This window comes from Danaus plexippus, chromosome 8 (genome assembly GCF_018135715.1).
Source record: "Danaus plexippus chromosome 8, MEX_DaPlex, whole genome shotgun sequence".
Lineage (NCBI taxonomy): Eukaryota > Metazoa > Arthropoda > Insecta > Lepidoptera > Nymphalidae > Danaus > Danaus plexippus.
In genome coordinates, this window is record NC_083542.1 from 9,630,149 (window position 1) to 9,645,349 (window position 15,201).

General features: G+C 34.6%; 2 protein-coding genes across 3 annotated transcripts; one reads left to right on the plus strand and one right to left on the minus strand.

Moving 5' to 3' along the window:
- Nucleotides 1–7,028: 7,028 nt before the first annotated feature.
- LOC116775353 (uncharacterized) lies at nt 7,029–9,919 on the minus strand. 2 transcript variants are annotated; one of them, XM_032668255.2, is made up of 4 exons: nt 9,727–9,919; nt 9,220–9,362; nt 8,915–9,015; nt 7,029–8,145 (listed from the first exon to the last, which is right to left on the minus strand). In XM_032668255.2, exons 2-4 carry the CDS (start codon nt 9,353–9,355, stop codon nt 7,183–7,185), a joined length of 1,200 nt encoding a protein of 399 aa, XP_032524146.2. In that variant the 5' UTR covers nt 9,356–9,362; nt 9,727–9,919; the 3' UTR covers nt 7,029–7,182. The 2 variants fall into 2 exon arrangements, with proteins under 2 accessions (XP_032524146.2, XP_032524138.2); XM_032668247.2 differs by having other exon boundaries at nt 9,654–9,918.
- A 258-nt stretch (nt 9,920–10,177) lies between these two features.
- Nucleotides 10,178–11,559, plus strand: LOC116772901 (autophagy protein 12-like). The gene is given in 4 exon segments (XM_032665211.2): nt 10,178–10,556; nt 10,647–10,685; nt 10,688–10,782; nt 11,137–11,559. Coding segments are annotated over 4 exon segments (366 nt in total). The 5' UTR covers nt 10,178–10,447; the 3' UTR covers nt 11,260–11,559.
- Nucleotides 11,560–15,201: the final 3,642 nt, after the last annotated feature.

Below are 15,201 nucleotides of genomic sequence, written 5' to 3' on the forward strand. Positions count from 1 at the left end.
TTAGGTACTTAGTTACATAAAGTCGTTTAACAAACGCCGCTAACGCTGTACACCTCAGATATTGATGTCTAAATAAAACTTAGTATATTTGTACCAGAACGATTATTTGACTTATGATCTTTTAATTTTTCACGGAGACTAAAATATTTTGATCACGTTAAACCAACAAGCTCGACGTGATGTAGCTCTTTAAGAAATTTTTAATGGTTATTATCTCGTTTCTTGTACTGTTGATCACCTCTCTCGTGGTGGACCAGAATTTAAAGCCATTTTTTAAATAGAGTAAGAGAAATATTGGGTTCCATTACACATTCCTCAATTTACTGTATACGGGCAACTTTGCTAACATTAAAGTAATCTCAATAAGAAACAACACAAAGTAAAAAAAAGAAGTATTTTGTAGGGAACTATATTAAACAGTTTTTCTCTATCGAGTACATCAGATCCTAGTAGAAATAACTGAAGTTCATAGAATCTCTTTAACAGTATTTGGACAAATCATCTGTGACTGTTTCTGGTCTCATACAGATCTTTACACAGACTTGGTGCAATCATGGGGAGGATTGGGACCATTCAGAACTAAATTGTTAATATCCACGACTGAAAAATAAATTAGCACTGCTTCATTAGGTACACGTACCCTAGTAGTCATTAACATAGTAATTAAAATAACACAATGTGAGATTGCATTAATTAAATTTTGTTGTCAATAATAAGAGACTTGATTTTTATTTTAATCTTAGACTTTTATTTTAATAGTGTGACTTAAAAGTTATGCCGACTTAAGACAGATCTGATCATATCTTAAGGCATGTATTTTATTCAGTTATAATCAATGTATGTCTCAAACCTTGTGCGTTATCTGAACCGTTTTGATTACTTGATAGCGAAAGCATTTCTTTTCTGCGCTCTGAAGTATAAATTTAATAATTATTTGTTTTGATTCCTCGCAGGAATACCAAAATAGTCTAAATAGCACTGTCCAATTAGTGATGCGAAATTTCGACGCTGAGATATAAAAGTTAATTCTCCACACACATAACAAAAATTGTCCGGTTGTTCAAACACTTTCGTCGCATTTTTACGATCTGACTAACTTAAACAAAATGTAATTTAGCAAAAATGCAGTTTTGTGAACAAAGAAACGTACATGAGGTCAGAAACGAATATGTAGCTGTCACGAGAAAACTGGATGTGAGAAAAACAAAACAAAACTTATATATTTTGAACGAGGGGACACCAACAGAAATAAAAATCATCACAAAGTTCATGTGACAAAAAAGTGTTTACCAGTGGAGTGTAAACCATCCGTAGCTCATTAATAATAATGATTATTACATATAAAAACTAAATTAAACCGCGTCGAATGCCATAAATTTATTATTATATGAATTTAAATTAAAAAAAAAATCCTTTCAATCTCTTAAATTTTCTTTTCAGTTCTGTCCCATACATTATCTTGCACTACATCCTGTGTCTCACTTTTTATGATATATTTTTCATACATTTTTTTGTATATATCGATGATTTTATATTTTTCTTGATCAGAAATAATATCACCTGGCTTTAGAATAATTATTGATAATTCTGTCTTACTACGTGAGTCATATCCCTTATCCATAGGCATGCTTCCTTGAGAGAAGTTACAGCAACATTTCTTTCCTTTTGGAATCTTGTATATTTTCCATTGATTTTATGTTCCCCTCTACCAAGTGTGGTCCATCACTAGGACTTTTATGTGTTAGTTTAGTATTGTCTAATACATTTTCTTTATTTGCTTTATTGCTACCGATTAGGTTGACTTCTTTCAAATAAATTATTATAATTGCCATGTACATAATTTACATAATGTATAATATGACATATAATGTCTAATAAACACAACTTACTTGGAAGGTTTTTATTTTCAGATGTAAATAATAATAAGACTTAAATTAACACATCATAATGATTAATGAGTAAACGAACCAATTTCAACATTTGCTAAATCAATGTGACATCTGGTTCAGAACTAAAATTCCCATTTGAGACACAATTTTCAAAAATTATTTTTACAATTTGTGAAAAATTCGAAATTATAAAATTAAGAACCATTGAATCCCTACAGATGTGTAATAATGTCATACGGTGATAATTCCAATATTTATAGGTATCTTCGTATTCTTCATATCCCATCCTACGGTACATCCCACGGTGCTGAGAAACCATTGCGCAATTCGCGTTTTACGGAGAGCGCTGTGCGTGCCACCCTAACGTCCCTAGATCACCTAGTTGTCAAGAAATCCAGCAGTCCAGATCCCAGCTATAGTGCTTAAGATGTGTGCTCCTGAATTGACTTCGGTTTATCGCGCCTATTCTCACTCTCTTATCCTACTGGTAAAGTTCTGTCTCCGTGGAAAGTGGCTAATGCCCACCCTATTCCCAAGAAGAGTGATGGAACAGATCCGTCCAAATACAGGCCTATTGCAATTACGTCCCTACTCTCAAAAGTGATGGAGCGGATCATCAATACGCAACTTTTGAGTCATCTAGAAGATTACCGGCTTATTAGTGACCGTCAGTATGGTTTTCAACATGGGCGAAGCGCTGGCGATCTTCTAATATACCTCTCTTATCGATGGGCTAAAGCCATTGAGAGCAAAGAGGAGGCCGTGGCGGTCACCCTTGATATCGCAAAGGCCTTTGATCGGGTCTGGCATCGCGCACTTCTATCAAAGCTAACATCATACGGACTACCCGAGGAATTTTGCAACTGGGTAGCCAGCTTCCTTCATGGGCTGAACATACAGGTCATTGTTGACGGTTCATGCTCGTAACCCATGCCCATCAGCGCTGGCGTACCCCAAGGCTCAGTACTATCACCAACACTGCTCATTCTGCATATCAACGACATGCTGCGTTCCAGCAACGGTTGGTGCTATGCAGATGACAGTACTGGTGACGCTTACTACATTGGCCGAGCTAATATTCCTCGTGAACAAGTAGAGGAAAGCAGAAAGAGACTTGTATTTGAAATTGAGACCTCCCTGGAGCAGGCCTCCGAATGGGGTAAGCTGAATCTAGTTTAGTTCAATCCCAAGAAGACACAAGTTTACTCGTTTACCACAAAAAGACCCCTTTTACTGTAGTTCCAACGTTCCAGGTCATTCCCCTTAAGATCAACCAGAGTATTGTTATCCTTGGGGTTGACATAGCGAGCGGCGTTCAATTCGGTAGACATTTGGAGGATAAAGCTAAACTAGCCTTTAAAAACTAGGGGTACTGAGTAGAGCGACTCAGTAGGTATTTCACACCGGGACACTTGCTTTTATTATATAGGCACAGGTTCGTCCCCACATGGAGTATTGTTCTCATCTCTGGTCCGGTGCCCCACAGTACCAATTTCTTCTACTTGACTCCATACAACATCGGGCTGTTCATACTGGCAACGATCCCATGTTCACAGACGATATAGAACTCTTAAGACTCCTTAGTTATGTAAGTTCCCTCTGTGTGTTCTATAGTCTGTACAATGGGAAATGTTCCGAGGAACTGTTTGATGTAGTGCCATCGTATCCATTCCACCATCACACAACTCGACGTAGGGTCAGGATGTAGTATTTTATCCACATAACCTAGATGCATTCAGTTGCAAGACTGTACTTGCGTCGCCGTTATTTTTTCCACGCACGTGCAGGATGTTGAATGATGTTCCGCCCGAGGTTTTCCTAGACAGCTACAATATGGGGTCTTTCAAACATCAAGTGTTCAGGTGACCTCTCCACAAACTAGGTCGGCAACGCATCTACAACACCCCTTATGTTCCAGTTGCCATGGGCGGCGGTAACTACTTACCATCAGGCAGGCCGTCTGCTCGTTTATCTTTTGAGGCAAAAAGAAAACACTTGAGAGTTTTTTATTTTGAAATTGTATTCTTAATCTCAGCAGGCACTTCCCGTCCTTGAGCAAGCGACCATAATAACTATTGGCTTAAAGATATAATGTATTATTACTCAAATCAACGTCAAATGTAAACAAGTGTCATTTATATAGACCGAGTTAGAACACGATCGTATAAAAAAGTGAAAACCGGTTTGTAATACATCAAAACAGATCCGTGAGTTTATGTTTAATGTACAATTCAATACGTATTACTTTAAATACTGTCGTGTTACTTGTATTGTTATAACTATCACTAATGTACCTGTTAACAGAATACGACTGACGAAAAAATAATAAAAAACAAAAATACAGGAATTGTATAAGGTGGCAAACGGAGGTTCCAGGAGAACTACGACACTTACTTATATGTATATTTTAATAAGAATGACATATTAAAACTTATAGCCTACACCTGAGACTACTTGATTGCCCCGACGTTAGCGTAGCCATGCCATTCCATAGCGTGTGTGGTGTCAGGAGTCAGCGGCGTCACTCGTTATATGATATTTTAGCAAATCTAACGTTACCTTGAATTCTTCCACCAATGACTCATGTGTAGGAAGAGATCTATGTTGAACAATGCGTCTCCCGTTGTCCATCGGAAATATTCTACTTAAGTCCAACCTTTGCCAAATTATAATGCGCCTTTAATGGCTCAAGAGATCCATCCAACCGTCCTGACACGTCTCCAGATGAGTATGATATTTCCAACTCTTTTGTTAATTTTGACATTAATATTAAATATTATATCAAATGAGTTGCTTATTAAAATATTTGTCATGGATGCTTAAATATCTTGAGATCTCGAGATCCTGTCTTTATCCACGTATCGTACAATAAAGACAAGTCTTAAATAGGCATTTTCGTAGCTATTGAATCAGCCTATGATAATGTTCTACTTCCAATTCTCAGGCAGAAATTTAGGGAAAGGGTTTCGTAGAAATTAGCAAAGGTTACTACTCGCCTTCTTTACTCCAGAACTAGTCATGTTCATTCGTCCTCACCCTGCATAGCTCCTCTTTTGTTTAATGTTTACACTTATGACCTCGAATTGTCTGTTACCAATTTTTGTAAAATTCTACAACACACGGACAACGGTCCTTCTGCTTCAATGTCATCTCTTTATTATTCTCATCTCTTTATTATTCTCATCTCTTTATTATTCGGATAACAATAAGTAATTTATGGAAACTCCTTATCGGAAGAAAACAGTGAACGTAAATTTTTCACTAGAAAACGAATTGTTAATAACACTAATATATCCTATAAGGCAAGTATACCAATAGTAAATACTGAAAATTTCTCGACATTACTCTCGATTTAGGACTAAGGTATTCAGTTCACAATCAAAATTTATAAAAAAAAAAACAAATCAAAGGTTCCCAGCTCAAGAATTTTTGGAAATTTACAGACCGGAGTAGGTCCAATCCAATCTATAGTTCTAAAAGATTTCCTACTTTTTCAATTCCTTTTAAAGCCTTGTCCTTCAAACCGAATATCATTTTATATGGATATAAGTATTAACTCAATAGGTAATTCAATGTTACTATTAATATTTATTCAGCTTTTAGTACCTACTATATAAATATTAATAGTTGTGGTGGCCTGGAGGTTAAAGGCCCGCCTCTCACTAGTGAGGGCGCGGGTTCGAAACCTGGCAAGTACCAATTTAATCTTTTTCGAGTCATATGTACTTTCTAAGAGTGTTTAGACACCGCTGACGGACGGTGAAGGAAAACATCGTGAGGAAACCTGGTCTTATAGTTTCAAATTATAAGATTGAAATCGCCAACCCGTCTTGAGCAAGCGCGGTGATTAATGCTCTAACCTTCTCCATGAGAGAAAAGGCCTTTGCTTAGCAGTGGGCTCCGATAGGCTGATGATGATGATATAAATATTAAATAATTATGTAACAACTACCGTATTGGAGTATTCTGTTGGATCCGAAAGTATAGCATTATTCTTCAACATAAACTTCCCTCCCCATGTACAGTACCTAGTTATATCAGAAACAATACTGTTTGATGAATCCTATAACCTCAAAGGGCTTCAGTTTTGACTGACTCTAACTCATCTAAAAACAATAAAAGGAAACTCATTCCGCAATCAGTTCAAGTTTCTTATCATACTTAATATTAATCATGTTTTATACTTCATAGATACTTTCGGCAAAAAGGTAACTCGAACTACAATGAAATTTACCATAGTGATGTGGGTTTAGCTGAGGTTAGGTTAAATGCAGCTCCGCAAATCTCGTTATTGGCAATGGTCTTTCAAATCATTTAAGGATTGACCATATGAGTACCTACTACAATTAACTTGAGTAAAATAGGACTTTCATTATAGGAGACATCACTCATTATATGTAGGTTACTTGGGTGAGGGTTAAATTTCCAATATATTATTTTCTTGTCAAGAAACAACTTATCTTTTACTCCATGTTCTCCCTCATAATACACCGTGTTCAATAATTATTGTACATTTTGTAAGTTTAAACTATAGTCTTTTGTCTCGTTTGATTCAGTGTTAATGAAGCGTTAGCTTAAATAACAAAAGAAGATTCTAGAATTCCAAGCAACTAGTCTCATGACTCATAAATCATTATATCTGCTTGTAATTTACTCATGATCTATAGTAAATGTCATTAGTTGACACTTAACCTAACTTCGCAAAAGACAGATTGAGCCAGAGGAAAACATTTCCATTCACTTTATCTAAGCTAGATTGAAATATGTATTTCTCGTCTTATGATATTAGTTTTTTTTAAATTTTAATTTAAAATAATTTACCCCAATATTTTTTGGGGTAAAGACAAGGTACATCTTTCAAAGTCAACTATTAACAGTTGTCTTTGAAAGATGTACCTTGTCTTTATTTGTTCACCTTCAGCGTCTATGTTGATTGTTGACCAACAAGGTACAAAGTCGTGACTGCTTCAGTTTTCGCATGGTTTATTCAATGGTACCATTTCTTTAAAAAACTATTTGATCGGAACTTACGAATATACGAACAACCTGTACCGATCAAGGTCACCTTCATTTGTTATTTATAACCTTATATACATTTATTACTTTAAAAATTTCTATACGAAAATAAGAAATGCCAACTATTAAAAAAATATGTATTTAATATAAAATCTTCCAAGTTCATCATTTTACACGTCTCACGCTTATTTGGTTTGTATGTTATAGTATTCGTAGCACGCTGGCAGCATCATTAAAGCAAGTTTCATTGTAATCATTACTTCTCACTTCTCCGCCGTTACTGTACGCGCCGCTGCTTCTTCAGCTCTTCGTCTTTTTCTTTCAGTTTATTTTCTATGCTCGCCCAGAGATCTGGTTGCGACTGTCTTTGTTGGCTCTGTTCTGAGTATTTCTTGGTGAGCTCGTTGGCGTAATTCGATGGAATGTAAGTTTCCGACTTGTTCGTCTTAGTATCCGATAGCAACGAAACGGGTGAAATTGCAAGACGGTTGTTGGTTTTCCTCTTGAACGTGACCGGACCTAAATGTATTAATGGGACTTTAGTTGCTTTCGTCATTGGTTTTTCTTCAGTACTATTAGTATCTTTGAGAGCTATGCCGTTACATTCACTCAATGTCTCTGTTTCTGAACTACAGAGCCATTTTGTTACTTTTTCGACGGAAGCTGCAATTTCTTTACTAATAATTTCAGTGTCCATAGAAGCGTTTAAAGTGTCTTCGGTGAGGTGATCAGTAGTCGAGTTATTCCCCGCCTCTTCATTGGTCCGTGTTATTTTATTTGCTGAATTATTTATAAAATATTCAGGAGATATGAGATTAGGTTTAGTTTCTTCCACTGCTCGCTTGCTGTACAGTTTCACGAGTGTATTAATGGCTAGATTTCTGTCTCTTTTTTGTCTAACACAGTTAACGTTAGATGCTTTGGTTATCCTAGTTTTCAGTTTTTCTCTCATTTCTTTCAATCCATAAGGTATGTGAGTTTGGTTGTCCCTTACTTTAGTATCACAGCTATCAGTCTGGACAGGTTTCTTAACATCTAAGGGTAACTGCTTATTTTTAGTATGGGGCTCTTCATTATATTTACTGTCCCATACATTTAAAGTACTCTGCTCCTGTTTTATAGTACTTGGATCAAATTCACTAACATTAGGATCTAGCTTACTTATAGAAACTATAATGTTAGTTAGTTCAGCTTTATTGCTTTTATTTTCTTCTGACGGCCCTTCATTGTAGTTGTCGACCTGCAAGTATATATGTATATTTACATCAAAACATATAAATGCTTATATTAACATAAAAGTTAAAATTGTTCCTAATATGCTATATATTCACTTTTTAACTGAAACAAAACTTTTAAATCTATTGCTAAATGGAATACACAAATACGTGGCCTTCACACTGTTACTTATATTTGTTAATGAAGACAGCCAGTGAAAGTATATCTACATATCTATATGATACTATAAACAAAGTTTGTTTGAAACAGCTTCAGCTGCCAATGGTTAGAAAATTTTAAAAACTTTTTTATCGATACCAAACCAATACCAAAACTTGAAAAACCTACATGTTTTACGACTGTCGTGTATTAGTTGTACTTGCTGGGTATTGTTACATAATATTATGTCAAGTGTAATGTGGGTAGATTGCTTTATACATGCGTTTTAGTCATTCAGTCTTGCTATTTAGCATAATAATTAAAATTTAATATAGTTTTATTAAATACTACCATAACAGATTCAGACTTATAACTGCACAGAGTATACAAGTATGCATGGAGGAGAAAGAGATAATAAGACATGCGTGAATGTGTTTCAGTAAATTTCTGATGATTGAAACAATTGAGCACATTAACAAGCCAAGTTCCCAATCAATGATAGTGGAGATCAAATATTTGGATCCTTGTGAATGTGAAAAGGTCAATATCTCATCATAAAATCCCAGAATAAAGAATTCATCAACATGAACAGAATTCATCATTGTAAATTTTCATCAATATTTTTTTTTTATTACCATTCTCAGCATTTGTGTGATGCCCACCAAATCAGGCTTCTCTATGTCATCAGTTTGTGTTGGTGTTTGTCCCCCGTAAAATCTTGAAAGATCTTCATCATCTGAAATAATCAAAACAGTTAGTTGTGTTATACACAAATATCATCATTATGAGGTGATGACATTAAAATCCATCCACCAAATTTTAATATCATAATTAATTTTATTTCTAGGAAACATTTTAAGAGAGAAAAATACATGAAGTTTAGAAAAATTTAGCAGTATATATTTAAAAGAGTATAATTTAACTAAGATCTTAATGTTACCTTGCTCATTGTTCCAAATAGGTGGTGGGTCTGTACCCACAACATAATGTTGACCAAAATCATTAACACGCTTCCCAGTCACCTTGGCTAGATCTTTTATCACATCTTGTTTTGAATACCAACCCTTGGAGCTCATCTTGAAGCTAAAAATGAAATCAAAGCTCTTATTTTAAAAATTCCGTATTGTAGCAATGACATTTACGTCTATTTGTAAGTTTTTTTTTCAAAATTCTATGCTTATATTACTTTAAGTAACTTATGTTACTTTAAACAAAATATAAGTAAGTCCCCAATATTTATCACACTTGACAAGACTTGACAACATTGACGATATTCTTTGTGCCATAGAACTTTTACGTTGCTTAGCAATAAAGGTAAACGGCGCGAAAAAAAAAACACATCGTAACATAAAGAAAATAAAATATTTCACTTACATTTTCAATTCAGGAGGGTATGCTAAATGTAAAGTAATGGATGTTACTTATTAATAAACATATTAAAATTTACCACGTTGAATAGCTGACTGTAGCATTTTTGTTTACTGACTATTAGTTTAATGCAATTCTTTAATCATTCGTTTATACTAAAATACTCTCAAATGCTAACTCCAAAATCTTCGGCCAATTTGAAAAAAGAATGGATATGTATAAGTCCGTAAAGGACACCTGTTGAATTTTTGAGATTAGTCATTAGGCCATGAGTTGTAAACAGAGATGTTAACATTGCAAATAATGACGAATATTATCTATGAAAATCTTAAGTTAAAAGAAACAGTAAAAATAAAAATAAATAAAAAAGATATGTCACAGTTAAAAATATAATAATAATAAGAAAATTTATATTTCCAAGGCGCAATTGGAATTTTGTATATACCACTTGCTACAATTAAAATAACTGAGATAGACCAAAATATCAACTCGATTTTTATTATTTTTTTTATATCATTTTTATTTTTCATATTTTGTTTTTCTTTTTATGTATATTGTAATTGTAAAATTAATTTTGTGAATAGTATGTTAATTATGGGCTGTCACTTGTCAATATTAAGTATTAATAATCCGAAATCCGTATTCGTTTATTCTTAGTGTGATTGTCGATAAAAATTATGTCTGGTTATTTTGTTTCGTTTAATTGATTCATATTTTAAATGTATATGTTTTTCCTCACTTCAAGTTTCATCAAGACATAAAGTAAGAACAAAATTATTGTTTTCCGAGTGTTGTTCACCATGAGTGATGAAAAACAATCAGATGATACATCCCAAGCAGAAATCGTAAACAGTGAAAAAGATGAACAGAAAGATAACAGTGACAGAGGAAAAACAGACAAAGTTAAAAGCACGTACTTTTTAAATATTCCTTGATATTATACTTTTTGTTATACAATTTTATATACTAGATGAATAATAGTAACTAATTAATTTTTAGTTGATATTTTGCTAAAGGCGACAGGTGACGCTCCTATAATGAAAAAAAAAAATGGGCTGTGGATGCTGAGAAACCTATCGGATGGATCATGGAATTTGTTAAAAAGTACCTAAAACTAGAACCTGAAGAAAGATTGGTATGATTTTAATGTTACAGATAACTTCCCTCCCCAAAGATACATGTTATGTTGTCACAATATTTTTCATTTATCATTAAAATTAACGAAAAAACTTAATTGCCTAGAGGGTAAAAATAACATAACTCTGTTTATTTAAATTACCACCTCATTTATTTTATATATATTTTTTTTCAATTATCAAAGATTATTCACTGTGGTTTTAATATTTTTTTAATTATTTTTAAGGCATTGTTTCTAGTCATCAATTGCTTTTAATAAGTTACTTCTTGTATCAAAATTTACTGGTATTTCCATGTACTTCTGCACATTATAAAAAAAAGATAAAACAATCACACATATATTTGTTTTCAGTTTCTATATGTCAATCAAACATTTGCACCGTCCCCTGACCAGCTGATCAAGAATTTGTATGAATGTTTTGGGACGGACGGTAAACTAGTGCTGCATTATTGTAAGAGTCAAGCTTGGGGATGAATCATATGAGTTATAATATATTTTGGTTTAATTTCAATTGATCACAACACAAGTTCTTTCTGTAAAACGTACATCATCGTACTTCATTATCTCATGTTTTGGTTTTATGATGTTTCATTATAATTTGATGGTCCTAATATAGCCTGAAGAGATTTTAATTTTTTTTTCATAATTATTAAAAAACACACACCAAAAAACGCTTTAAAAATAATATCATTTCTAACGTGTTCAGTGACGCATTCCAAAGATTTATTACGTCATAACATTTAGTCTTTGTTTATATAAATTGGAAAATTTTAATTTGGTTGATTATTTTATAAAATCCTGTTTTCATGTATTCTATAGACATTATAATATGTATGACTAAAGCATAATATGACTGTTTTGCATAACAACAAAACAGGTATTATATGGTGAAGAAAACATAGCAATGAGATGAAGAATTCTTTTAATATAAAACAAATAATTAAAATTAACTAGTTAAAATTCCTGAATGGGTCTGTCGTCCAACCATTCCTGAGAGGCTACTCCTCACCTTATACTTCTCAAAGAGACATCAATTTTAATCATTTTAAATGTAGACCATATCCATCTGGCAATCAACTGACAAAAAGGTGAAAGTAGGCCTGGTGAATTTCGATTTTGACCAGCCAGTCGTGATCCTGAATAAAATCTATCGCTTCGACCTGAGATGTTAGGAAAAAATGTTTTGTTGCTACAAATGAATCTCGAAAATGAAGGTCGAAAACTGAACGAAGTCCGCCATCTTTTCACCAAAACCTAGGTGTAATATTACTTAGAGTGTTTCTAAGATTATCATTTTGGATCTGTTTTAGAATGCGTTCACATCTCACTTTTGTGCATTCAGAACGTTTGCCACATAAAACTTGCTTTGTAATTTCAGAATTATTATAACAAGGAGATCCCGGCCTAAATGTTTTAGTTATTACATCAAATAAGGTATTTGGATTAAACTTTTGTGAATTCGTACAAGCCCAGTTAATGATAGACTGTCAGCCTGATTTTAAAAGGTGCCGTTGCTCTAAAAGTTGATTAGATAAACCTGCCAATACTAATTCTGTTGAAGCTAGGTAATCTTTACTATTATTAAAATGACAACTCATTATTAATCTGAAGACCAGTAAATCCAGAAGTTACCAAGCAACCCTGTAACACCCTCTTATATCTAATACCTTTCCGCGCTTCAAATTCAAATACATATTCGTAACTTATTTAACTCTAGATAGGAATTAATTTATTCCCATCTAAATCAGTGACTCCAATTAAGAGACATTGGTTCTGATTGGTGTTGTCAGATTTTTTTCAACTTATAAGGGACAAATGGTTAAAAGGGTAAATATACATAAATATACACAGGATTTCAGTTTTTTACCCGGAAGAAATGAAAAACAAAATTATTTAGTGACATTTTTCCGAGGATCGAATCAATTTTAACATATTTGTAAAAATCAATACAATTATAATCGTAATTAAAAATGATCATCAACTCGGTTTTTTACAATACAAAATAAAAAAATAATATATAGTCTTTTGCCTTTTTTTCTACCTGGGCATTTCTCCCATGTGTGGGCTGCCCTGCAGTAGCTGCACCTTTCTTGCTCCTCTTGACATACTGTTCTCGTATGACCGAAACCAAGGCATTTCGTGAATTGGACTAGGGGCGAGTGGTCGGCCTCAGGTCTTCTTTGTAGCTCGATGTAAATTTTGCCAGCCTCCAGTATGTTTTTGTGGAGTATCGGTGATACTTTCAGTATTGGGTGGCATTCATGTTGGTTCCTAGCTCGCTTCCTGTATCGCACTCGAATGATCCTGTCTTTGGGCTCAACGTTTGTCAAGATGTTTTTATTTTGAGCAAGAATGTGTTCCACTATCTCCGCATCTGTGTGGTAGGCTAACACATCCTTTACTATTATCAGTGGATTGCTGTTTTTAGTAGTCTAGGACTTAAGCAAACTGTTTTTCTTCAGTTTTTCGTGTATCAGCCACAGATACAACTTTGCACTGCAGCTGATGATGACGATGATGACCTTTTGGTTTGAGGCTTTTCTCAGCCTATCGACCCTAGCGCCTCAGTTCTTTATGTCAAGGGTCGTCTTCAGCATGTTGATTATGTTGTCTCCTGTCTTCGATGTGCCTTATGAAGAGACAATAATCGTGTGGCTGGGCTGGTTCCTGCCGGGGTCTTCTTCGCTGCTTATACGTAGGTCGGTTTCTTTTGGACCTACGCCTAAATCTTGATCATTTCAGAGATAGCTATCTCTGTACCAATACTGAGTGTCATTTGAGGCGGAGTGGTGTTCTTCTCATCCCACAGGGATTTTATGTCGGAAACTACAGCTTTGAGTCGGTCTGTAATAGGCTGCAGGTGTTCGCAAAGCTGGATTGGCTTGTGTGGTGTTTTCACTTTGCTAGCCTCTTTAACTCTGACCAAGGGATTTGATCTCCACTTCAAGGCGTCAAATTTCTTTTCTATGATCTCGATTGACGGCGCTAGGTGAGATGGTTTGTTGTTGAGCTTCTCCAGGTTTTTCTTGAGGGTGGTGATTGTTATATCTAGTTTTGATATATCTTTACGGAGCTCATCAATCTGGTTCCGTGTTGCTGATGTGGCTTTAATCACGGAACCGATGTCGGTTTTGATGGGCTGCCACTTTTCCAGATTGTATTTGTGGTGTCCGCTAATACTGGTTTCGCGGTCCCTGCGATAAATTGTATATCTATCATCAAAAACTTCAGAGTCAAGGACACTACCATTCAACCAAGTCTCCGTCAGCAGTACAAGGTCAAAGTTGTTGTTCAAAACCTGGTTACGTACATCTTGCATATCTGTGTTTATTCCCCTAATATTTTGGTAATAACAATTTAAAACAGTGAATTTTATATTAGTAATAAAATAAGTAAACAAGCGTTGTACAACAATATTACTTATAGTTATTTAAGATTCTTAAGAACTTCAGGATTTTTAACATATACGTATTCCGACTTGTCCGACTTTCGCATAAAGATTCGGCCATTTTTTGTCCATACAAAACGGTATCTAAGTTTTTTAGAATACAGTCTTGCTTCAGCGTGGAGCGTTTTAACAGCCGGCGCTAGATGCTCGCATATGTACACAGGCGTCTTATCACCTCCGTTTCCCAAATGACTTGTGTTTAAGTTATCGGAAATTGTTTTAGCTTTTCTATTAAACTCCATCGAGACAGTAAGGAAAGTATACCGGACACGCGGAGTGCTGAACTTCACCAAAATAGACCTTGGACGCGTTGAATCTTCATTTAATTTCGCGACTCGAGTACACGTTATAACGTCTTTTTTATCTAATTCGCATTTAATTACCGATGCTATTTGGTTTAATGTAGTAATAAGGTTCTCATTTTTGAATTCCGCTACGCACTGCACCTCAACGTTACAGGCCCGAGATTGCTGTTCCATTAGTGATAGTCGCGATTGCAAGTCGTTCACGTCAGTTCGAAGACGGTTATTTTCTAGTTCTAGATTTTTTACACTTTCAAATTTGATATCCATTTCTTGCTTAACGTAAAAAAGGTATTCGATGTACATTCTGAGTGAATGTTCTGAGGGTGACAGGAGTGACTCTGATACTGAAAATATGTTTGAAAACTTAGGCGAACCCTTTCTTCTTACATAGTTCTGACCGAACGTGGTCGTATGATGGCATCTTTTTATCCGCATGTAAAGAATACTCGGTCGATCCGCTTAGAAAGCTCTCTGAGAAAACCAGCTCATTCTCCATGAATCGACAGTCACCTATATTAGCAAAGAAATACAAGCCCTCAAGTTTCGTTTTAATTAATGCCCTAAAATCTAATACCTGTGAAGGAAATTTCTCAAGTAACATATATTCGGGAAATTCATACTCTTTCTCAGTTAAAAGGGATTTCGTCAAGAAACTGCCAATAA

Bases quoted from the DNA above. Each gene is read 5' to 3' on its own strand.
- LOC116775353 (XM_032668255.2), bottom strand. From the start codon at position 9,355: ATGAGCTCCAAGGGTTGGTATTCAAAACAAGATGTGATAAAAGATCTA. The intron at 9,016-9,219 runs GTAACATTAAGA...TGATTATTTCAG, and splicing joins TATTTGGAACAATGAGCAAG to ATGATGAAGATCTTTCAAGA. The intron at 8,146-8,914 runs GTAATAAAAAAA...ATATACTTGCAG, and splicing joins TCACACAAATGCTGAGAATG to GTCGACAACTACAATGAAGG.